The sequence below is a fragment of the Camelina sativa genome, chromosome 9 (genome assembly GCF_030686135.1).
Source record: "Camelina sativa cultivar CO46 ecotype springtype chromosome 9, ASM3068613v1".
NCBI lineage: Eukaryota > Viridiplantae > Streptophyta > Magnoliopsida > Brassicales > Brassicaceae > Camelina > Camelina sativa.
Genome location: NC_141888.1, coordinates 34,327,816 through 34,349,351, shown reverse-complemented (window position 1 = coordinate 34,349,351; position 21,536 = coordinate 34,327,816). Strand labels below are relative to the sequence as shown.

The window sequence follows — 21,536 nt, the reverse complement described above, 5'->3', positions numbered from 1 at the left end:
ATTTGCAGACTCATGATATCAAGTAGTTGTATTACTTGTGTGGGATACTAACAGTACTGAATCTCATTCATTAACAATATCAAAGTAATGAGTAACACTTCTCAATCTCATTGGACCTAGAAGGATTGTAAAACTGAAGAACAAATTCCAAATAAAGACTACACTTTATCAATAAACTACGCCGTGTACATATCAAATTTGGACATTGTTATTTTTGACAAAAATTTCCCTCACAAGGCATATTAATAAAGAAGAACACAGCAATGAACACAGATAGCCACACATGTCTGGATAGTATTCTTCTCACTTGCCTATGCAACTTTGTTTTGGAACTCAGATGTCTCATAGACTCGCGCAGTGTTGTCGACAGAGACCGAAACAATGTAGTCCGTGTTGGTCGAGACTGAGATGGCCTGGACAGCATCTTGGTGACCATGGTAGGTATGGATGTAGTTGCCTAATAAGCTGTCCCAAATGCTCACTGTACCATCGGCGCAGCCAGTAGCTATATACTTGGAGGATCCTATCCAAGTCAGGGATGTCACACCTTCCTGTAGTCAAAGAAAAAGAGAGGATTTGTTTTAGTTTCAATCTCTGTTTTGATTCTATCTCAGAGAAACTACCAGGTTCATACCGCGTGTTCGCAGATGAATCTGGGAGTGGAATGCTGCAAATCCCAGATTACAAGCTTCTTGTCCATTCCACCTGTTGCAGCCAAAGGGATGGTTGCGGAGCTTGGTGAAAACTTCGCACATTCAACTGAATCCGTGTGAGAAGTCAAAGAGCTCACAACCTGTTGGTTAGATTACTCACAAGTTAGTTAATATGTCAAATAGTTATGAGAAGCACCCATTTAATCCAAGAAAATGGTGGATCAAAGATGGTGTAAATAGAAAGTTTTCAAGAAATAACAGGTCTTCTTAGTAGCACTTGCTAATTGAAATGATATATATTATAAACCAATCGTGTGAAAAGATCGGTAAGAGCAATAAACTAAAGTACAAACCTTCCCGGTGACTATATTGACAATGTGAACTGAACCGTCTTTTGAGCCACTGATAGCGAGACTTGAGTTCGAGTTAACGTCTAAGCATGTCAACCCTTCTGTATGATACGGATGACCTACACACAAAATCAGAGGTTAGCGTTTCACACCATTTACTCTCTCACTTGTACAGTAGTAACATGTAAAAACCAAAAGAGCGCTTGCCTTTAACAACATGAATGCTTTCGCAAGTTTTTGGGTTCCATACAATCAAACTTGCATCATCAGAGCCAGTACAAATTAGTTTACCTACAGTATCCACACACACAGGCAAACAATATAATGTAAACAGGTATGCTCAACAAGACAATCCATAAAGTAAATAAGGTAGAAGCTAATGTTTGATACCATCAGGGGTGAAGTCACCGCAAGTGACATTCAGATTATGTCCGGAAAACATATTAAGATAAGCTCCTTTATCAGCATTCCACATCCATAGAGAACAATCTTCTGATCCAGCCAACACAACGTGTCCTCTCGGATGCCATCTCACCCACTGAAACAAAAAAACCACACAGTAAGTAACTAGATTTGAACTCAGAATTTGATAATACAAAACCTAACTGCGTCAAGCACAATAATTTTAATTTGATACCTCGATTCCACCACCTGGACCATCCAAAACACATTTCAAATCCCCTGAAGAAGCATCAAAGATCTGAACAACACCATCTAATCCACCAGAAGCAAGTAACTGGCCATCATAGCTAAAAGCTAAACAAGAGACAGAGTCCTTGTGACCAAGAAGCTCAGCAGCCCAATCTCCATTACCAATTTTCCAAAGAAAGCCTTTATCATCTCCACCTCCAGTTGCAACAAGCGTAGCATCTGTTGGACTACAAGCCAATGCATAAAGCTCACCTGTCAAAGTAAAAACTTTCTTAGTTTCATGAGAATTACAAAAACAATTTTGAGAGGTAATAAAAACGTTACCTTTGTGACCAGTGAATGTGTGAACAGAGTCATCGTTCTCATCTGCATCAATACATAAGAACTAAGAACCAATAAAAATAAAATCAAATGAGATTTTGAGGAAAAACACAATTTTGTTACCAAATTGTTCGCCATCATCGTCCATATCATCGTTATCATCTGCCTCAGGAAGATCTGAATCGACAATAGAAGAGTCACACACATACACACTTATATATATACATAAATACAATTAAAGAAGAACATGATTGAAGAATTAAAAAAAAAAAAAAGATACCTTGTTCGTCGACATCGTATTCACGGAGAACATCGGATTCACCAAGGAAAACATCTCCTTCATCCTCTTCTTCTTCCCCTCCTGAATGATTCATATCCATATTATTACTCATCTTCTTCTTCTTCTTCTTCTTCTCTCTTACTACAGATATTTTTCACAGCCACCACGAAGAATCAATGAAGACGGCAGAGATGGATGGAGCCTGGAGGTGTGACGTGTCACGACGATGTAACGCGAAGACACAAAGTACAAAAACCCTTCACTTCTCGTTTTTTTTCCAACAAAAACCCTTTTTTCATTTTCCTACCAAACGACGTCGTTTGTTTAATGATACGACGTCGTTACATCTCGTATAGAATATTTTTTTTTTTAACAGTGTTCTTAAATCTTAACATTAGACAACAATCTTACACAAACATTTGTAGATTATTATACAATTTTCTCCTTCTAAGCACAAAATCAACAAAGGCTAGATTCGTTTTCTTTATAAGAAAAACGAAAACTTGCGGTTAAAAAAATAAAAATTACCTACTTTGTAAAAATTTTATATTGTTCAATAATTATATTTATAAAGAGTTTGTTTGTTTTTGTTTTTTTGGTTACCTAGGACCAGATAACTCAACAGCGTGCAAGTTGTAAGTAGAATCAAGGATCCAATCAGAGTTAGGATTTGGACTCATATCAATCTCTTCCCTCAAAATCTCAACCTTTTGCCATTCGTCCCATTTCTCCGCAAGACCATCTCCTTCGAGCATCCTTACAACTTCAGACATCTTTGGTCTTTCCATTGGTGATCCTTGCGTGCAAAGCAACGCCACTTGTATCACCTGTTCCAGCTCTCTCTCCTCGTAGTTTGTTTGAAGATCTGGATCCACCAACATCTCTAGCTTCTTCTCCTTCAACAGCCCTTTCACCTTAAGCAATACAACAAGTATATCATTAGATTTCAGTTTCAGTAGTTTTGTCAACATCACACTGAAGTTTTATGTTATTATTATTACCCAGTCGAGTAACATGACGTCGTCGTCGTTTGCTAGGCGAGCAAGATCGAAAGCTCTTTGTCCTGTGATAAGTTCTAGAAGCATGATGCCATAACCGAAAACGTCGGTTTTCTCTGAAGATTTTCCGGTAGAGAGATATTCTGGAGCTATGTGACCGATTGTGCCACGGACGGCTGTTGTCACGTGAGTATCTTTGTAGTCCATTAGCTTCGCCAGCCCGAAATCTCCAACCACGGCTTCGAATTCTTCGTCTAAGAGGATGTTTGCTGCTTTTACATCACGGTGAATGATTTTTGGATCGCAGTGATCATGTAGGTATGACAAACCACGAGCTGAGCCTAACGCTATTCTCTTCCGCGTTGGCCAATCAAGCGGAGGCTGTGACGGTGGCCTCTCTGTACCATTTGTGTAATCAAAAATATGTTACCGTAAAAGAAAACATGAAATAGATTAAAGATGAAATAAACGGAGAGTTTTACTTACCTCTGAGACATGAAGCAACGCTTCCGTTGGCCATGTAAGGATACACGAGCAGTCTCTCGGTCGGTGTCATGCAGAAACCTCGTAATCTCAAGAGGTTTCGATGAACTGCCATACTTATCATCTCTACTTCTGTCTGAAACTGGAGCTCTCCACCTGGAGTTCGTTCTTCCTTCAGTCTCTTGACAGCAACAAGAGTTCCGTCTGCCAAACGTCCCTTGTAGACTTTACCGAACCCACCTCTCCCCAGAATGTTTTTGTTACTAAACCCGTCGCTCGCCACTTGTAGCTCCCGCAAAGAAAACCTCTTGAGCTGTCCCAGATGAACCTCTGGATCTTCTTCGGCTGCACATAGATTTTGCAGTTGAGATTTTACTCAAGTAAGTTTGTAGCTCAAAAGACAATGGCTCCTCTAATGATTCTCATCAATAGTTGTTCCAATACTTTATTGTAAAGCAACTTGCTGGCTAAAAATTGTGCAAATCAGATATCTGAACAGAATTGAGTGCAAATAATAAAACTCACCAGGCACGTCGAAGAAAATATCTAGTGGCTTTCTTCGTCGCCACCAAGCAAAGGCTATTGCAGGAGCAGCAAACAGCAAAGCAGCACCTGCAGCAACTCCACCAGCTATTGCTCCAGTTATACCGTACCCACCTGAAATCAGATTAGACGCATCAAAAAGCTAAAACAATATCAATGTGTTTACTGGCAAGATGGTTACATGAGAATTAGATAGATAAGCATAGATTTCTCATCTTCTGCATCATATAATGTAAACTGAAAAGAGGGGGCTTACTTGGGGTAGAAACTGGTGGAGGTGGAATAAAAGGTGGCGGAGGAGAAAACGGGGGAGATCCAGGACATGGGTGACTTGTAACAGGTCCACATAGGTCTAAGTTATTAGCAAAACTGCACAAGGAAATGAGAATCTCAGTTGCCAATAAGTTCAGACATTGGCACAATAACTGAAACAACTGGAGAAAGATAGAAATATAACCTGATTGGTGTGAAGAGTGAGAAGGAGCCGTTGTCAGGAACCGAACCGGAGAGCCGGTTATTCGATAGATCTCTGTTATACATCCATAAAGGTTAAGTGAGTTAACTCAAAAGAGCTCCAATGGAGTAGACATAAGTGAAAGTTGATGAGAGAACTCACAACACTTGAAGGGTAGTGATATTGGTCAGTGACATGGGTATCGACCCTGTTAGACTGTTGTTGTTAAGCCGGCTATTCTTGCATGCAAAATTTTCAGCAAAGAGTCAAAAATCGGGACCAGTGAAGATGTAACAAGACTGTAACTGAGACGGTAAAGCAAAAATATACTCACAGAAACCTCAGTTTTGAAAGCTTCCCCAAGGATTCAGGGATGGGACCAGTGAAGCTGTTCAAGTAAAGATCCAAGCTCACTAAGTTTGTCAGATTTCCAAGATTACCAGGAATCGGGCCAGTTATGTTGTTACTATAAAGCTCCCTGAAATAAAATAAGATATTTTTTTTACAAAAGGTATCTTGAGTGCATCATTTTTGTATCAGATTTTGGATTGTGTTATGTTAAAACATCATGCTTTAAGTGCAACTTACAAATACTGCAAATTCTTGAGCACACCAAGCTCCGGAACTAAATGACCAGACAACTCTGCATTTCCCAAATCACTGTAGTGGACAAAAGAAATAAGAAAATGTCAGGAACCACATTGAGTTCCAAAGTTAACTGATAGGGGATTAGTAGGAAGCTTTACACTCTAACGACGCTGTTCTCGTTGTTGCAAGTGACGTGGAACCAAGTGCAAGGATTCACAAGCGTGGGATCCCAGCTTTGCAAGACATTGTTCGGATCAACTAGAGTGACCCTTAAAGTATGCAAGGCATCACCTGCAACAAGAACCACAAAATCCATGTTTTTAGTAACACAATTGATGAAAAAACTTTCAAGAGAACTAATGAAACAGATCCTTTTAAGATTTAATAACTAAACAAAATCGATATAGTTTACAAAACAAAATGAAGTCTTCCAGAGAATGTTTGGATCAACAACATCAATCTAAAGCTGTATGTAGTTTCAAGACCCACCACAAATAACATAAGCTTCAAGTTGTTACAGACATATCTCAAAGAAAGATCAAAATACCCAGCTTTTCAACCATAAAAAAGAACAAGCCTTTTCAATTTACAAAGTTGATATGAAAAAGAAGAAACAGTGGATTCACAGTAAAATGTGCACTAAATCTAAAACCTACAACGAACAACAACATCTTCCTACACAATAGAACTTGTCTAAACATAAATCAACAAGAAGCATTATCAAATTCAAAAATGCAGACACTAAAAGAGCGATTCACCTCCCCTCAAATAACAAAAGAATCGAGAAACGAGTGAAGAAGAAGGTGAGGATTGAGTAACCACAAACCTTCTAAATTAGCAGAAGCAAGCCACAATGGTAAGATGAGTGAAAGTAAAGTAAACACCACAAAAGTCATCTTCATTATCAAATCCTGGTGTTTTTAATCTCATCAGATCCGAGAAAACCCTAACCTCTGAAAAAAATTCTCAACATTTAACACTTTAGAGAGACGACGACCTCAACACTGAAGAAAAAGAAAGAAAAAAATCCCATTTTTAGCGAAACCCATTTAGCAGGGAAACAAACATTAGAGCAAAAAAAGGAAAATCAAGAATCCTAATTCTCCGGCGTTCTCGTCGTCGTCTTTTCTCAATCAGACTCTACACTCTCTCTCTCTCTCTCTCTCTCTCTCTCTCTTACTGATAAACAAAAGTTGAATAAGAGAGAAAAAAAAAATATAATTCTTTTTTTAAAAAGGAAAAAATATAAAATTAAAACGTGAAGTAATAATAACAAAAGAGCTTTATGAGAAAAATGTTAGTAAGCCGCAACTAGAACAAGCCTGCCAGAGAAACTATGATTAGTCTTGTTCCTTCGTTCGTCTTCTTTTCTTTTTTTTTTTCTGAATAAATTATTAATTTTTTGTTTTTTGGTCATTTATATAAGTGAGATCTCTCAACAGGGCAAAGTTATTTATTTTATTTATTTATGAGAGGGGCATGCAAGTGTGAAGGAAGAGGAAGACGAGGAATACAGAAGCTGACCAGAACGGTGCTGCCCGTTCGTTCTGACCGTGTTCTTTTTGGCAGTTCAGAGATAAAAGAACAAAAAAAAACGGGTTTAGTTCGCGGGAGGGAGAGAGAGAGAGAGAGAGATGGTTTCGTTGAAAGGGACGTCACTTGGCAAAGTTTAGTAGTTGAAAGCTCTTTAACGCTCCTTGTTTCTCCTGGTCAAACCTCTCTCTCTCTCTATGGGGCCTCTTTATTTCTAACCTTTTCTTAATTAATGCAAGTTAAGATTCGTAATGAAATTGAAAAGGTTAAAATGAAAAAAAAAAAAGAGTTAAATCACTTGGGAGAATCTCATACCAAACATATGAAACAGTACTTATTATCTTCTGTTTTATACATTACCGTTAGTAAAAACGAAAATGATATCGCTATTTATCTTTTATTTTCAGTGATTAGAGACTCTATGATCGTTATGTTTATCGAATACCGAAATTAGGTTAACGGAACATGTAGTTATTAGACTTTTTCTGTCTTTTTTTTTTTTTCTTTTGAAAACGTAACTTTCGCAGCGATGAAATTGAATGAAGCATTTTTTTTTTGTATGAGTATTGTCAAAATTTTGGTGGAAGAAACTGTAGAGAGACGGCAAAGACAAGATTTGGCCAAGTTCCACTGTGGATTTTTAGTATCGGCGTGCTCCATATGACTCTACTACTGTTCCACGGAGTACAATTTAACATTAACTTGTCTTCCTATTATTATTATCTTTTTTTTTTCAAAACGATACTTTGCCCATTCAATAAGTACATCGAGTAGTGTAGAAAGTAAAATAAGAAAGCTGATGCATTTTGTTAACCTATATAAATAATATCACACATTCATTATGCTTACCCCATGTGGTGGACTCTTTATTTTCATTATGATAAAAAAAGGTTTCTAGAATAAAATTTAAAGTAAAAAAGGGATACTGTCATTTTACAAAACATTTTTCAATTTTCATGATAATGCTTACAATTATTTATCTATTGTGAGTGGTTAAAAATCAGCTGGTATGCAATGATTGAATTTACAAATCCTGTTCTAGTCCCCTCCCTCTCCCCACATTTTTCATATTCATAAATGTAAAAACAGAAGATGCTTCAAATTCAAGATTTCACAAAACCAGCTATATAATTCTCAAAACAATTAGAGATCCCTTGTTATGGAAAGAACCACACTTTAAGAAGATTTCGTCAAAACTAAATGAAACAATAGAACTTGATTAAGACTAGATATGTTTTCCTAAATACAACGGAATAATATTCTACTGCAAATGACAACCGAGCGTTTGAACTTTTCAATCCAGGTTAAAAAAGGTTAAAACCAAAAATTGAGAAAACACAGAATTTACAGAGAGCAAAAAGATACCAATGCAAAAAAGAAGACACAGGACGCAAACGCCATAATTTGGAGAAGAAACATATAACATCATCCTAACAAAAAAACAGTAGTGCGGGGGCGCAAACGCTGAACGCTGTTTTACCGATCATAGAAACTCATTTGACCTAAGTGAGTTTTCGCCAGATAGATCCTTTGTTAGCAGCTAAGCACTTGACTCTCGGGAATACAAAGCCTGTCTTTGGGGGATTACCATCTACAAGGGTGTTCTCATATATTTCTCTGCACTCTTGCACCACCTGTTTTTCATCACCATTAACCATTTCGCAATTAAAAATTCTTCTTTTTCAGTCAAACTCTTACTATTTCGTAACAATTCAAGACTCGTAGCCATAGTGTGAAAATCCATGCGATTCCCTACCAAACTAACCTGCGTTGTCCTAAGCAAATTACATTTTTTTTTAAGAAGAGTTTTGGTGTTTACCTCTTTCGTGTCCTTCCGTGGTATACCTTCACGCAGTCCCACAAGCTTCTCCACGACCTCAGCCTGTGTATCATATATTAGAGATCACATGAGTTGAGGAAAATGATCTTTTGAAATCAAGAGTGATCTTGTAAAACAAAGAGTAGACTTTATTTTTCTGATATAATTTACCGGGCAGTCAGGCTGGTGCTCAAGAATGTTTGAGTACACAAGGGTAAATGCATCCAGACTCTCTGCGGACGCAAGTTCTCTCAGATCGCTCATTATTCTGATTCTGCTCTCCACTTTCTGTAACACAATCCCAGTGGATATAATAAGCTCTACTTAAAACGAAAAATAACATTTTCAGGTCAAAACGAATTAAGTGCCAAAACCAACTTACAGATGCACTTATATACTCCCTAAAGAAATCCATAAGAACCTCCTCGTCCAGCCTCATCCGTTCAATAGTTTCTTCCTTGATGTAGTTTTTCTGGAATTACATGCGTTCACCAGACCAAGATTCAGTCTGTATGTATACTGAAGAAATATGAAAGGTAAATACCGGAGAATAGATGGGGAAACCTGTGTTAGGAGATGATCAACATAAACAACGACTGTTTCTTCCAGACAAGCTTCAACAAATCTTCTAAATGATCTTTCTTCAACATACCTGCATCACCATTCACCGCCAAGACCTCAATAGAGTTGTGACAATTCAAGTTCTGTTACACAAAAGGGGACACGGAGAACTTACATTTTCACATCTGTGAAATAATCACCAAAAGTTGCCACGAGATACTCGGTAACCTGTCCCTCACACCATTCTATAAAGTAAACAGCAAAGTTAGGAACAAAATCAAGAACTTGAATCAAGTAAATAAGATCCAAAGTGCTGTTTTAGGAGGAAAGGTAGAGATAAAATGGACGAAAGAGTGTAACTTGATTCTTAAATGATTATGTTATAAAGAACTGAACTATAGATTCTTAAATGGAGAATAGTCTAGATCTATTAGAAATCAATGGAACCCGGTAGCAAAAGTATCAATGAGTTAGCAACGCCCGACTGCCTCTATTTAAAGGTAATAGATTAGTCCTTCAGACTGGTAGATACCTTTCTGGTAAAGCTTGACAAGTAATTCTTGAACTCCTGGATCCTCAAAGATAACGCGAACTGTTTGATGCACTGCTTCCTGAAATCAAAGGACGATATGGGACATGTGTAAGAAGTCCAACATAAATTTTACTTTTAAAGATCGCAAGCTCAACTTAAATTTTCATCTAAATAGCCATCTGGGCAACTACAATGCCATAAATCGAGATGCAAGAGCTACATTTGGATTGAAGACAGTGGAGAAAAGGGAATCTTTGACGAACCTTAGCCACCTCCAAGAAACCTTTGCAAGTGTCTTCAAAATTCACCTGGCAGAATCACCACATTAGAGAAGCATTTTCTAAACATGCAAACAAGGTGCAGGCGGTGATAGACGTGAAGGAGTATAGAAGGACTGAGAATGGGAATGATGCTGTGGAATTTGAAAACTCCAATCAAAAGAATCAATCGCAAGGAAACTGAGCTCAATAACTGACAGCTGGATTACCTGCTCCGCATAATTCTGTGGAAGAGCTTCTAAAGTGCTATTACTCAACTCCATGGCAAGGTCATAGCAGCGAAGGTTGTTGTTTATCTGTAGACAATATTAACAAATATAAATATTCGTCGAAAAATGAGAGAATGGTAAAAGTGCCATCAAAAGAGTCATATCTTTTGACATACCATAGCGCATAGAGGTTCCAGACCAATATCAGAAGCAGGTTCTTCAACTCTCTTCTTTTCAGCTGCTTGGAAATCAATCATAACCTGAAGTAATCCACAATATGAATCAAAATATAGAACATACACTATGAAATTTATAGGTATAAAAGTTAGACAACAATGAAGCACATACTGTTGCACGAAAATTACAATCAGCTTAAAACACAATGAAGAGGAATAAAATAGAAAAGAGAAAAAGGGGGTCAATTGAATTGGACGTTAAGATGAGATACGGAAGAAAATGCTGGGGAACGGGTAAAGTCTCAAAAATTAACTTCACCAGTCCTAGAAGAAAGCAAATAACAATTTGAAACCTCTTAAGTATATAGTCGATAAAATAGCCTGAGCAGGGAAATGAAATATTCTCAACTATAACCTATTTCAGTTCATAGCCGCACAAAGAAATTAGGGGTAACCAAAAAATCTCGTTGCAACCTCTCTGACTTGCCTGGATGATAGCTAAAGCAATCCTGTACAACATAACATCGGTGCTATTATCTCTGACAATTTGCACTTGCTCTCCAAGTATTCTGAATAGATCTACAGCCGCTGGTGTGTATAATTTCCCTTCCTCTGTCTTTTTAGGTGGTTGCACCTTATCCGCTTCAAGGATATTCATGTACCATTTCTGCAAACAAAGTGGATTGGCAAGTAAAGTTTTAGCAAAAAGAACTGTAAAACTTACGACATAAAAAACTAACAGCGAAGGTCAAACATGGATGTCATTACCTTCGTTGTAGCTTGCATTCTTTCCACATATGCATTCATTAGAGGATCCATTGAACCACTCTCAGAACACACTTGAGCTAGTGAATCATCAACACCAAGTGCAATCAGGTTTTCTTGGTACTCTACTACCCAACCAGTCACCTAGCAAGATCCAAAAGAAAATGAAAAGATACATCACTCTCTACAGGATACATAATGCACAGAGACAAGGTATAACGAATGAGGCATGTTGATGAGACAAAACATAGTCAGTCACATTTTTCAAGGTGTTCCTTGTCTAAAAACTGACACCACCTTGACATTGACTTAAATATCATGCATGGTTGAATGAAAAGGTCCTTAATATTAGGCGAGAAAACACAGAGACAAAGCACCAAAGGCAAAATTTGCGAAGTCTGACTGCGATACAACATGGCAGAACACTACAAACAATCGAGCTTTACGAACCTTTAAAATTTCTATATTTGTCAGATCGTTTGCCCTGTCACTGAGCAATCTGAGCATTTGTATGAACCTCTCGGTATACAGGTTCACCATAAGCTGAAATATCTCGTATCTGCCAACAAGGAAGATAGCTAAGAAGACCATTTAATCCTTGGGGGGAAAAGGAATAAATTTCTAGCTGTAATCTTTCATTGTTCTAGAGGAAATAGATGGAGATAAGAAAAAACCTCGGAGGAAAACAAGGAGCCACATAGTCATAAATATCTCCAAGTTCCTCTCCAATCTAGTTGTCAAACACAATAGAAAGAAAGCGAAAAACACAGTTAATACTACAGTATATGTGAAAATAACAGAAGAAAACGAGGTTGACATCAATCATTATAACCGTGGAAGATAGAGAGTTAGCATCGGCGATTAACGTTTATGGAACAGGAACAGGAACAGCAATATAAGATGGTCAGGTAAATTTGGAACGTTTGCAACAAAACAGTAACATACTAGATCATCAATTCACTACAATTAAATTTAACATAAAATACTAATTCAGTCAACTAAAGGAGATCGACTGAAACGCCTAGAAGAAACACAAATCTATCACATAGTTGAGTACAATTTCAATGAACTTCAGAAAAGAAAAAATGAAGAAGTGTATGCAAGCAAGGGAATCAGTCGCACAAACCGTTCTAGCTTCCTCCAAAGCTGCTTTTAGATCTTCAAATACAAGCTGGTCAATAAGTTCAGTGTTAGGATGACCACACAGAGAAACACATATTACTTTTAGCTATGCAACCAAAAAAATTCCAAAATGAAAGACCCACCGTCAAAAGCCTGTTAAATCGATTTTCGACTGCCTTTCGAATTTGCTCGTAGCATTTGTCCTTGTAGCCTTTCCCTTGGACTTTTAACTTTTGTTGAGCAAGACCCTTTGACGAAGCTGACGTTGTCGTAGATTTCCTAGATTCAACAGAACGATTATAAGACATGTCAGTATGTCACAAATGATTATGGGGACTTCAATAAAAATGCATAGCTTTACAGGAGACTAGATCAAGGGAAAAATTATCGTAGTCAAACCCACAGTGAAAAAGTGATAGAGGTTTCAACAACAGCTGAAACAACAAATCAAGAAGAATATGAATAAAACATATCGGACTCACTTGCCAGGCCTTCGGGGATTTGCTACAGATGCCATCGCACCTTCTCCCTCAGCCTCTGCTGCTTCTTCAGCAAGTTGTTGGTCAAGAATTTCTTGCATTTCAACAACCCTTTGATAGGAGAAACCATAGTAAGTTACTACCAGATTCAGTTAGCCAATTCACTTTAAAAGAAGTCTACTCCTGTCCCCTGAATAGGAGACATCATCCCCTGTTTAGGGAACTTCTAATGCTAACATAAAATCCATGATATTACAATGCATGTTGCATGAAAATAAAAGAAACAATTTGCTTATTAAAAATGGTTGTCACGGTAACACAATAATTTCTCTAAACTACTATACCAATTTAAACTGATCTTGATGCTAATCACCAGAAAATATGTATACACAATCTTCCTTGCTTACTAAAATAGATTTGCTTCCAACAAAACTACTTAAAAGTGAAAAGTAATAATTATGGGAATAAATGCAACAGACAAAGGTGAAGAATGTCTGTGGTGAGGATCATACCTCAAAGCACGAACCAGCGTTTGCGGACTGCAGAACAAAGATATATATATCAGTAATTTTGAGATGAACCAAAAGGATATGTAACATTTGATATTTTAGTAGAGTTACGAGCTTAACAACAACGAATAGCTTATTTCAACATGGAGCAAACTCCAAATATATACTTAAGCCCCAAGGTCTGGCTAACAACATGAAACAAAGAACAGAGCATTACATAAACTATGTCTTGTCAAATATAAATTCTCATATCTAACTACCGAATAACTGGAACAGTCCAACTATGTCCTTCTTATCTTATGGCATTGCTTTCTTCTTTAAACTAACATCCTAGCCTCACTCTTATAAGAAAACAGCATGAACCATAATACTAATATAAGGCCGTAGAGATATTAAAAATTGGAATTAGACAGAGAGGTCGAGCATAACCATATATTTACTCAAATTACCTTTCTTTAGAAAGTTTGTAATAGTTGGAAACATGACCCCATAGTGTCTTCTCGAATGTTTCCCATGTTCTATCAACATCTTCAAAATACTCCCTAAAACCATCAAAACAACTCTTCAGAAGTTGTTGTGCATGATCATGTAAAAAGAAATGACAGTCCAGAGATGGGATCAAATCATCAAAAGAGAAACAGCTCCACGTACTGCTCATTTACTTAAGCACAGAGACCTATTTTCCCTCGTAGCTGCCCAGTAACTAATGTAAGTACGAAAAGCAAAGTAAGATAGCGAGTGGAATAAATACAAACCTTAGCCTGCCAACCTCCTCTCCAGCAGCTGCTAATGCAAATCTCCGTTTACCATCAAGTGCTGTTAATCTCTATGGAAGAACAAAAAAAATATTATTTCTTACACCAGATGTTCTCTTTCTCCAAAAGTGATGCAGTAAAAATGCCTGGAATCCATGGGAAGAGGAATTCATGCTACCTCATAAGTGTTAACGATTTCTTTATCATCATTCAGAGACTCCCGAGCCGCAGCAGCTTCAACAGAAATTGACATCATACCCTCTACATCCTAGAAAAAATAAAAGAAAATGTGGTATAAAATAATTTGGCATAAACTTGGAAGCCATTTAAACATCTGAGACGACCATGCAGAGCTATAAATATTCAAGTTCTAGGTAGAAAGACAAAATTGAACCAAAAACCGTTTGAGCAATACAATCCGTGCTCATTGGCGTATCTACCTTTAGGGTTTTGTTTAGATTATTTCTGGCATTACTCAGCAGCTTTATCTGGTCGTGATTGTCAATCAAAGTTTGACATTCCTGACAAAGCCTGTGGTACAGGAAGTAAAGTTAGGAGTTAAAAAATGTGAAAGTTGGTAACACAGCTTCAAGAATCTCTAGTGAAGCAAAAAAACATACTTGTCGATAGAAATGAAATTATCCCTCAGTTCATATATGGTCTTCTCAGATGAAGAAAGCGACTCTAACCCAGCTTGAGCTTGTTCAACCTGCTCAGCAACCATGGTACTGAGCTGTGCATCATTCGCCTGAAACAGCAACCGTCACCAGTAAGGTCATACCAAAAAAATTTGACAATGAAAGATAACGAAAGCATAATCAAAACCTAAAAATTCCAAACCCAGCATCACTCAGAGATAACTGATACTCGGTGCAAGCGATATCTCTAAAGCCAATTGAGTTCCGATTCCAATTCAAAAGCTAAGAACAACAACAAACCTGTTGCCGAGCGATGTAATCGGCCTTAATCGAAGAAATAGACTGTAAAAGTTCAGGCAACGGTAAGAGCTTCGCGACCTCCCGCACAGCCGCTTCCTTGGCTTCCACACCAAGATCCTCGACCATCATCTTCGCTAGATCACCTTATTAAAGAACTCCGATCCTAAATTAAGCCTGTATCTGCAAAAAACAAAGAATTACGATAAAAACACAGAGGGAGAATCAAAGAGATCTGGGAAACAGAAGCGTAAAGGCTAAAACAGACGCAAACCGAAGAAGTCATTGAGCAAAATCTGGAGAGCAAATGCGATTCCCCGACTTCAATTCACTTCGCCGTTCTCTATGAAAACAAGTGGTTGTGTTGAACGCAGATCAGCCGGAAGAGAAACAAAAATAACGATTAAAAAAATCTCCGGAACGAGTCTCTCTGATGGAAAAGTTCGCAAACGCTGAAATCCTTCGCCTCGCCGGTTTTTGATTTTTGATTTTTTTTTTGCCAGCTGTTGTGTTTTACTTTTGTTCATTAACGCGAACGCTATAATCCGGCGACCAAAACGCAAGAAACGTGTTCTTTTTGTATTTTGAAAAAATAATGTAAAAGTTAATTGTTTAAATTCTGGAATACAACATCATTAATGTATAAATAATATTGTAAGGTTTTATTTTCATATATTTATAGTCCATTTTCTCTACTAAAAATCATGTCATGGAACAAACGAATGGACAAAAAAAAACATTTGTAGAAAATTATTTTTGTAGATAAAGAAAATAAAATATAGGGAAAGTGCCATTTGTGTGACACAGAAAAACCTGAAAAAATGTCGAGAGAAGAAGAAGAGAAAATATAAAGAATGTGTGACCGGAAAAAAAGAGATTTTATTATTAACCATTTTTGCAACACCTTTGCATGATAATATTTCAAAAACCACAAGAAACGATCGGCGAAGAAAACAAAAAATCAAAAAAGATAAAATCTCTATAGTCTTTAGTTATTGGAAGAGATGCTTCTGCTTCCTTCTTCTCCTTCTTCATCATCTCCGCTAATCGTTTCGTTTCCCGCCAATCCCAATCTACTGATTTCACAATCACCGTCTTGGCCGTCGCGTAGAGGAAACTCCGCCGTTGTTGTATCATCAGCTGCGTCTAGAGATGTAGATAGCTTCACCAGCAAATCCGGTTATCTGTTTAGTCTCAGCGCCGATGAGGCTGATTCTTTGTCGGAGTATAATTTTCTCAAGATAGACGGGATGTATAAGAAGAAGCCTCTGATTCTGCTTCGTAGATTGGCTCAGATTGGGACTACGTTTGGTTATTGGTTTGGGCTTCGCTTAGCCGATGAGGCTCTTGAACGGTCTGAGCAGATGTTCAAGGTCTTTCTCCCAATTTCATTTTAGTGATGCCTTAAAAAAAAAAACAATAATATGCTTCGTTTTGATTTTTTTTTTTACGAATTGGTATGATTAGGTACGAGCTGCGGAGCTTAGGAAATTGCTGGTGGAGCTAGGTCCGGTATGGTTTCTCTCTTTCCTTCTTTGAGGTTTTCATCTAATTGCTCAATGCTAGTGTTACCGTGTTTAAGATGTAATGGTTTTCATAACTTGTTTTAGGCATACGTCAAAATCGCTCAAGCTGTTTCATCTCGTCCTGTAAGCACTTACCGTTTTTTGTATTCTCATTTTCTGGAGCTTTGTGGTGGTTATTTGCTGTTAAGATATGAATTTTGAAATATAATTAGGATTTGATACCTCCTATATATTTGGATGAACTCTCCCTGCTGCAAGATCAAATTACTCCGTTTTCATCCGAAGTTGCGTTCAATATGATTGAGGATGAACTTGGCCTTCCAATAGATGAGCTTTTCTCTGAGATTTCTCCTGAGCCTGTAGCTGCAGCGTCCCTTGGGCAGGTATGCGGAAAGCATGTTCTTGATGGTTTAAAGCTTATCCTAGTCCTAGTTTCTAATTTCTAATCTATATATGAGAGCTTCGTTTCAGGTATATCAAGCTAGGCTCCGTAGAAGTGGAAAGGTTGTTGCTGTCAAAGTCCAGCGGCCTGGTGTACGAGCTGCTATTGCTTTGGACACCCTAATTCTGCGGTACTTAGCGGGTTTGATTAAAAAGGCTGGAAGATTCAACTCAGATCTCGAGGTGACATGACACTTAAGTAATTTTGGTGCCTTCTTTTAATCTGATAAGAAAAATTTCTTGTCAACATTACTTAAAACTTTTGAATTTCCTTAAGTATGTAGAATAACATTTAAAGTGTGTTGAAACTTACTCTAGAATCCATTTCGGTGGGTTCTCGTAGTTTTTCTTTTTAATACTCTGGTTCTCACTCTCTGTCTGAGAGAAAAAGGGAAACCTAAGTTAATCAGTACTGTCAACCCGTTCCAATGCTAAAAAGTGAAGTTCTATTTGCAGGCAGTTGTTGATGAATGGGCAACAAGTCTGTTTAAGGTAAAGGATACACTATTATCACATGTAGGTTTCCATGTTTTGCGTTTTGTAGATTATATATTGGTAAGTTCTTGATGCTTCTCTTCTCCGTACTTGACGAAAAAGAGTGCCAGACTGTTTTCTCTTTAATCGTTATGCAATCCTACTTTTTTGTTTCGTCCAAATTTACAACGGTTTAAGGTGATGCTGAAAAGGATAAGTTTCATATAAAACTATTGTGTGAAAAATGGATAGATGCTAATGATTTCTTAAATGTCTTGAAGATCGTTTAGATGGACTAGTTGTTGTATCTTATTCTTGTTCGGGGAATATCTTAGAGCTTTATATTGAATACAGGTAAATCACATTGAATGCAGGAGATGGATTACTTGAATGAAGCCCAAAACGGAATAAAATTTAGGTAAATCCTGCTAAGGTTTGAGTCTTGTCCGCCCTTGTTTGATCTCCTACTATGTGTTATGGCTTTGACTACCATTGCAAAAGATTGATCTGAGCTGTAGGTCATGTAGTATTTTGCTTGTATGTCGACAACATGATATTTTTGTCTAACATTGTAAATAATTGATGTGAGCTATAGATCATTAGTATGTTGCTTAAGCATGGTACTTGGACAACATGTTATCTAATGGCTAAGTTTTCTATAAGGGATTCCCTAAAGTAATATTCCGCATGCTTGAATAGGAAGTTGTATGGGAGCATCAAAGATGTCTTGGTTCCAAAGATGTACACAGAGTACAGTACCAGCAAAGTTCTTGTAATGGAGTGGGTGGAGGTATGAAGTCCTCGTTTGCAATCAAAAAATTGGTTGCGTCAAAGAGTTGTATATCGAATTTTGATATTTTTTAAACACACAATAATATTGTGTATTCTACTCTGTATAATTGCAGGGTCAGAAGCTTAATGAAGTTAATGATCTTTATTTAGTTGAGGTTGGCGTTTACTGTTCGTTTAATCAACTTCTGGAGTATGGATTTTATCATGCCGATCCCCACCCTGGGAATTTTCTTCGCACATATGATGGGCAACTTGCATACTTAGGTATTTCCCGATCTTGATACTAACGTTATCTGTTATCATTCTGCACTCCATGGTCCACAATTCCAGATACTATTCTTGTATACGTGTTTTTCGTTCAAAGAATAAAGACTGCTGACTGATGCTTTGGTCTGTGTTTCACCTATCTATCTGATCATAGAGTGAATTAACCAGAAACATGAAAACCTATGTACTTTTGTGCTCAATGGTTTTTCTACTTTTTGATGATTCGATGTTATATGCTTGAGATAATCAATCACTGCTCTAGATACGAATTTGACTTTTGCTGCCTCTTTGGATATCTTGTTTTCTGTATTGTATACTTGGGTTTGATGTCTACAAATTAAAACTGTCCCAAGAAGTAGCTTTTGTTTATAACTTACTAAACTTTTAACTTTTTTGCTGCCAGATTTTGGTATGATGGGGGACTTTAGGCCAGAATTACGTGATGGATTCATGGAAGCATGTCTTCATCTCGTAAATCGTGACTTCAAAGCACTGGCTAAAGACTTTGTAACTCTGGGGTACTCTGGTCATTGGTGTCTATCTGAATATGAACTTTCAATTGTCGACATTCCCTAATCTTATCTGCAAAACTTCTATAGGCTTCTTCCTCCAACAGCAGAAAAGAGCGCTGTGACTAAGGCTTTAACCGGTTCGATTTTGCTTTTGGTTTAGATAATAGTATTATTATTATGCAGCTACTTGTTTGTATTGAAAGTTTTGGTTATTTTGTTTTAAACCAATTGCCTCCCCTTTTTTTAACAGATGTTTTTCAAGGTGCAATCTCTAGGGGAGTACGCAATATAAGCTTTGGTGACCTGCTTGGCGACTTAGGAAAAACAATGTAGTAACACTTCATTTCAACTAATATATGATATTAATAATATATGGCTGAGAGAGGGACATTTGAAAGAATCTACTCATAATTTGTGCGTATGCGATGCTGATATCTATTTGTTAAACTTTCAGGTACCGATTCAAATTCAGAATACCCCCCTATTTTTCTCTAGTTATCCGCAGGTACTTCATCTTCTTTTGCCCTTTTTAACCGCATTGCTGTATGATGAACATTCTTGTTTTGAGCTGTTGAGGTTTCACAAACTTTTGAGTCATCTAGATATCTGTTGTTTAAATAAACATAGACAAATGCTCAAAGCTTTTGCACAAGCTTATAGGTCCAACTGGTCTATGCGTTAAATGCTTTATTCAATTATTCGACATGTACTCTCAACAGCGGCGTATATGTGATTATCCATTTTCTCATTTTTTATTCCCCAGCCTTGCTGTTTTGGAGGGCATTGCCATTGGTATAAGCCCAAACTACAAGGTTTTAGGCAGTACATACCCTTGGATTGCTAAAAAGATTCTAACTGACAGCTCTCCACAGCTGAAAAGCTCTCTGCAAAATCTTTTGTATGAGGTACCAAACTATCTTGTCTAATCAGATTGGTCAACCTCAGCTCGCATTATGTTTCTTCCTGAACGTGCTATCGTTTATATGTGTCTCTGCCAGGAAGGTGTTTTCCGAATTGACCGTCTTGAGTCTTTGCTTTCTGAGGTGAGACTGAATTTTTATCCGTTTTTGGTTTTTGACTATCTACGGGTTGAAAAATGCACTGAAGTTTTTGTTTGTTATTGTTTATACGTGCCAATGTTTGTTGTTCATTAGCGCATCAATTTCCTTGTTGTTTGTTATCATGGTTACGAGCTTGAGTGTTTTGGGATAATGGGCTATGTGGTGTTCAATGGTAAATTAGTCAGTAAACAGCTGAATAATCATACAACCAGACGGCCTAAAAACCAACGAAAGACTGAAATCTGCATGATTTGGGAAATGAATAGCTTGAGTGTTATAGGATTTACCTATTTGTATAACAAAGAAAAGCATTTGGTTTCTTATTCACATCTACTTTCTTCAGTCTCTTAGGACAGAGACGGCATTAGTTCAGAAACCAGTGGTGGGCACAGACTCTAAGATCGCCATGAAGCAAATGCTTGCTTTTACTTTCACGGAACAGGTATAATTAAGCGGTGGTGTTTGTACTATGAATTATACAACTTAATGTTACAATTACTTAAAATCTTGAAACGTTGGACAGGGTTCTTTTGTAAGAGAGATCCTTCTTCGAGAATTTGCTAAGGTGAGCAATCAATCTGTCTGATATATTGAATTTGTTGCACTATTTGCGTGAAAAATGTCATTCTTTGTTGTCTTGTTGATCAAAACAGAAGGATTAAGGATTGGTTTGTCTTTCAACAGGGTCTTGATGCATTTGGATTGGCAACTTTAGAGTCCTTCACATTTTCTGGTTCAAGAGCATTCACTTCCTTGACAGAAGAAGACATGACAAACCTTAGAACCTTCTATCGACTCATGGCATTGTTCTCAGGGATGCAAAAGGCCGGAAGCGTAAGCACGGTAACAACCTCTTCTCTTCTGATTTTTGTAAAGTAGATTAAATGTTCTTTTACTAACTTTATTTTTTAATGTTTGCGCAACAAACTTACAGCAAGTAAACGCGACTAGTAAATATGGTGAGGCACTCACACCTTTAGAGGAAGCATCACTCGTCATGTATCAGCTTCCATCAGCACAAGAGATGCTTCCGATTCTTTCCATCTTACCTGAGGTAACAATTGTTCACCAACACTAAGTGTTGCAAATCTGAAATCATTTTTACTATCCCCTTACATTTTATTATTAATTTATGATTCACTAACTGAACTAATTTGTTGGGGGTTTGAATGAATGTGGCAGCTTCCACAGGAGTCGCAACAGAGGTTGCTTCAGTTGCCAGGTGACTTGGTTGGAAGATTAGTGTCTCGGGCTTTCGCTAGAACCATTCGTAGGATATTTCTTTAATGTCCGATTACAAAAAAACGCTTGCAGATTTGACTACAATGATTCTGAGTTACTTATAATTTTTTTACATTAATTTTATGAAAATCAGAGGAATCGCCGTTTTGATCCCACACTTGAACGAAAGCATTAAATAGAATAAACTCAGTTTTCTTTGGTTAATGCTCGTTTTAATCCATCTTTTA

The 21,536-nt window shown here is 37.4% G+C and overlaps 4 protein-coding genes across 12 annotated transcripts; 1 reads left to right on the top strand and 3 right to left on the bottom strand.

Annotated features, from left to right (window-relative positions):
* Positions 1-145: 145 nt before the first annotated feature.
* LOC109124555 (uncharacterized) lies at positions 146-2,552 on the bottom strand. Its single transcript, XM_010429729.3, has 9 exons — positions 2,256-2,552; positions 2,099-2,152; positions 1,979-2,020; positions 1,641-1,906; positions 1,394-1,541; positions 1,211-1,294; positions 1,007-1,122; positions 635-793; positions 146-551 (listed from the first exon to the last, which is right to left on the bottom strand). Exons 1-9 carry the CDS (start codon positions 2,365-2,367, stop codon positions 312-314), a joined length of 1,221 nt encoding a protein of 406 aa, XP_010428031.1. The 5' UTR covers positions 2,368-2,552; the 3' UTR covers positions 146-311.
* A 235-nt stretch (positions 2,553-2,787) lies between these two features.
* On the bottom strand, positions 2,788-6,978 carry LOC104712757 (somatic embryogenesis receptor kinase 1). The gene is made up of 11 exons (XM_010429728.3): positions 6,148-6,978; positions 5,480-5,612; positions 5,322-5,393; positions 5,068-5,211; positions 4,896-4,967; positions 4,737-4,808; positions 4,536-4,648; positions 4,262-4,393; positions 3,740-4,081; positions 3,257-3,651; positions 2,788-3,169 (listed from the first exon to the last, which is right to left on the bottom strand). The coding sequence occupies exons 1-11, from the start codon at positions 6,221-6,223 to the stop codon at positions 2,855-2,857; spliced, it is 1,866 nt and encodes a 621-aa protein (XP_010428030.1). The 5' UTR covers positions 6,224-6,978; the 3' UTR covers positions 2,788-2,854.
* Positions 6,979-8,051: 1,073 nt separating this feature from the next.
* Positions 8,052-15,809, bottom strand: LOC104712756 (exocyst complex component SEC6). Of its 5 annotated transcripts, none has more exons than XR_015566279.1 (25): positions 15,269-15,638; positions 14,998-15,177; positions 14,680-14,807; positions 14,500-14,590; positions 14,238-14,327; positions 14,060-14,130; positions 13,754-13,846; positions 13,308-13,334; positions 12,799-12,906; positions 12,460-12,595; positions 12,321-12,365; positions 11,869-11,924; positions 11,645-11,753; positions 11,198-11,338; positions 10,845-11,096; positions 10,430-10,753; positions 10,254-10,340; positions 10,030-10,074; positions 9,767-9,845; positions 9,410-9,479; positions 9,238-9,325; positions 9,056-9,145; positions 8,845-8,961; positions 8,674-8,736; positions 8,052-8,488 (listed from the first exon to the last, which is right to left on the bottom strand). XR_015566279.1 is itself a non-coding variant. In XM_087465870.1 (25 exons), the coding sequence occupies exons 2-25, from the start codon at positions 15,124-15,126 to the stop codon at positions 8,357-8,359; spliced, it is 2,259 nt and encodes a 752-aa protein (XP_087321996.1). In that variant the 5' UTR covers positions 15,127-15,177; positions 15,269-15,809; the 3' UTR covers positions 8,052-8,356. The 5 variants fall into 5 exon arrangements, 3 of the variants coding, with proteins under 3 accessions (XP_087321996.1, XP_087321998.1, XP_087321999.1); XR_015566280.1 differs by having other exon boundaries at positions 15,263-15,630; XM_087465870.1 differs by having other exon boundaries at positions 10,430-10,513; positions 10,917-11,096; positions 15,269-15,809.
* On the top strand, positions 15,701-21,513 carry LOC109126200 (putative aarF domain-containing protein kinase At1g71810, chloroplastic). 5 transcript variants are annotated; one of them, XM_087465874.1, is made up of 21 exons: positions 15,789-16,202; positions 16,338-16,367; positions 16,462-16,506; positions 16,605-16,643; positions 16,733-16,903; positions 16,992-17,144; positions 17,418-17,453; positions 17,810-17,853; positions 18,135-18,225; positions 18,341-18,491; positions 18,898-19,012; positions 19,094-19,143; positions 19,257-19,335; positions 19,461-19,511; positions 19,770-19,911; positions 20,005-20,049; positions 20,411-20,509; positions 20,591-20,632; positions 20,752-20,910; positions 21,002-21,121; positions 21,250-21,513. In XM_087465874.1, exons 1-21 carry the CDS (start codon positions 15,999-16,001, stop codon positions 21,352-21,354), a joined length of 1,971 nt encoding a protein of 656 aa, XP_087322000.1. In that variant the 5' UTR covers positions 15,789-15,998; the 3' UTR covers positions 21,355-21,513. The 5 variants fall into 5 exon arrangements, with proteins under 5 accessions (XP_010428020.1, XP_087322000.1, XP_087322001.1 ...); XM_087465875.1 differs by having other exon boundaries at positions 15,791-16,202; positions 17,790-17,853; XM_010429718.3 differs by having other exon boundaries at positions 15,701-16,367.
* Positions 21,514-21,536: the final 23 nt, after the last annotated feature.

Excerpts from the sequence above, each read along its gene's own strand:
- LOC109126200 (XM_010429718.3), top strand. The coding sequence starts at position 15,999 with ATGCTTCTGCTTCCTTCTTCTCCTTCTTCATCATCTCCGCTAATCGTT. Across the intron at positions 16,644-16,732 it reads AAGCTGTTTCATCTCGTCCT|GATTTGATACCTCCTATATA; the intron begins GTAAGCACTTAC and ends AAATATAATTAG. Across the intron at positions 19,013-19,093 it reads AAAGACTTTGTAACTCTGGG|GCTTCTTCCTCCAACAGCAG; the intron begins GTACTCTGGTCA and ends AAACTTCTATAG.
- LOC104712757 (XM_010429728.3), bottom strand. The coding sequence starts at position 6,223 with ATGAAGATGACTTTTGTGGTGTTTACTTTACTTTCACTCATCTTACCA. Across the intron at positions 3,652-3,739 it reads CGTTGCTTCATGTCTCAGAG|AGAGGCCACCGTCACAGCCT; the intron begins GTAAGTAAAACT and ends CAAATGGTACAG. Across the intron at positions 3,170-3,256 it reads ACGTCATGTTACTCGACTGG|GTGAAAGGGCTGTTGAAGGA; the intron begins GTAATAATAATA and ends GTATTGCTTAAG.
- LOC104712756 (XM_087465870.1), bottom strand. The coding sequence starts at position 15,126 with ATGATGGTCGAGGATCTTGGTGTGGAAGCCAAGGAAGCGGCTGTGCGG. Across the intron at positions 13,847-14,059 it reads GAGGAGGTTGGCAGGCTAAG|GGAGTATTTTGAAGATGTTG; the intron begins GTTTGTATTTAT and ends TGATGGTTTTAG. Across the intron at positions 9,146-9,237 it reads TTGATCATCTCCTAACACAG|AAAAACTACATCAAGGAAGA; the intron begins GTTTCCCCATCT and ends ATGTAATTCCAG.
- LOC109124555 (XM_010429729.3), bottom strand. The coding sequence starts at position 2,367 with ATGAGTAATAATATGGATATGAATCATTCAGGAGGGGAAGAAGAAGAG. Across the intron at positions 1,907-1,978 it reads CACATTCACTGGTCACAAAG|GTGAGCTTTATGCATTGGCT; the intron begins GTAACGTTTTTA and ends TTACTTTGACAG. Across the intron at positions 794-1,006 it reads TCAATATAGTCACCGGGAAG|GTTGTGAGCTCTTTGACTTC; the intron begins GTTTGTACTTTA and ends TCTAACCAACAG.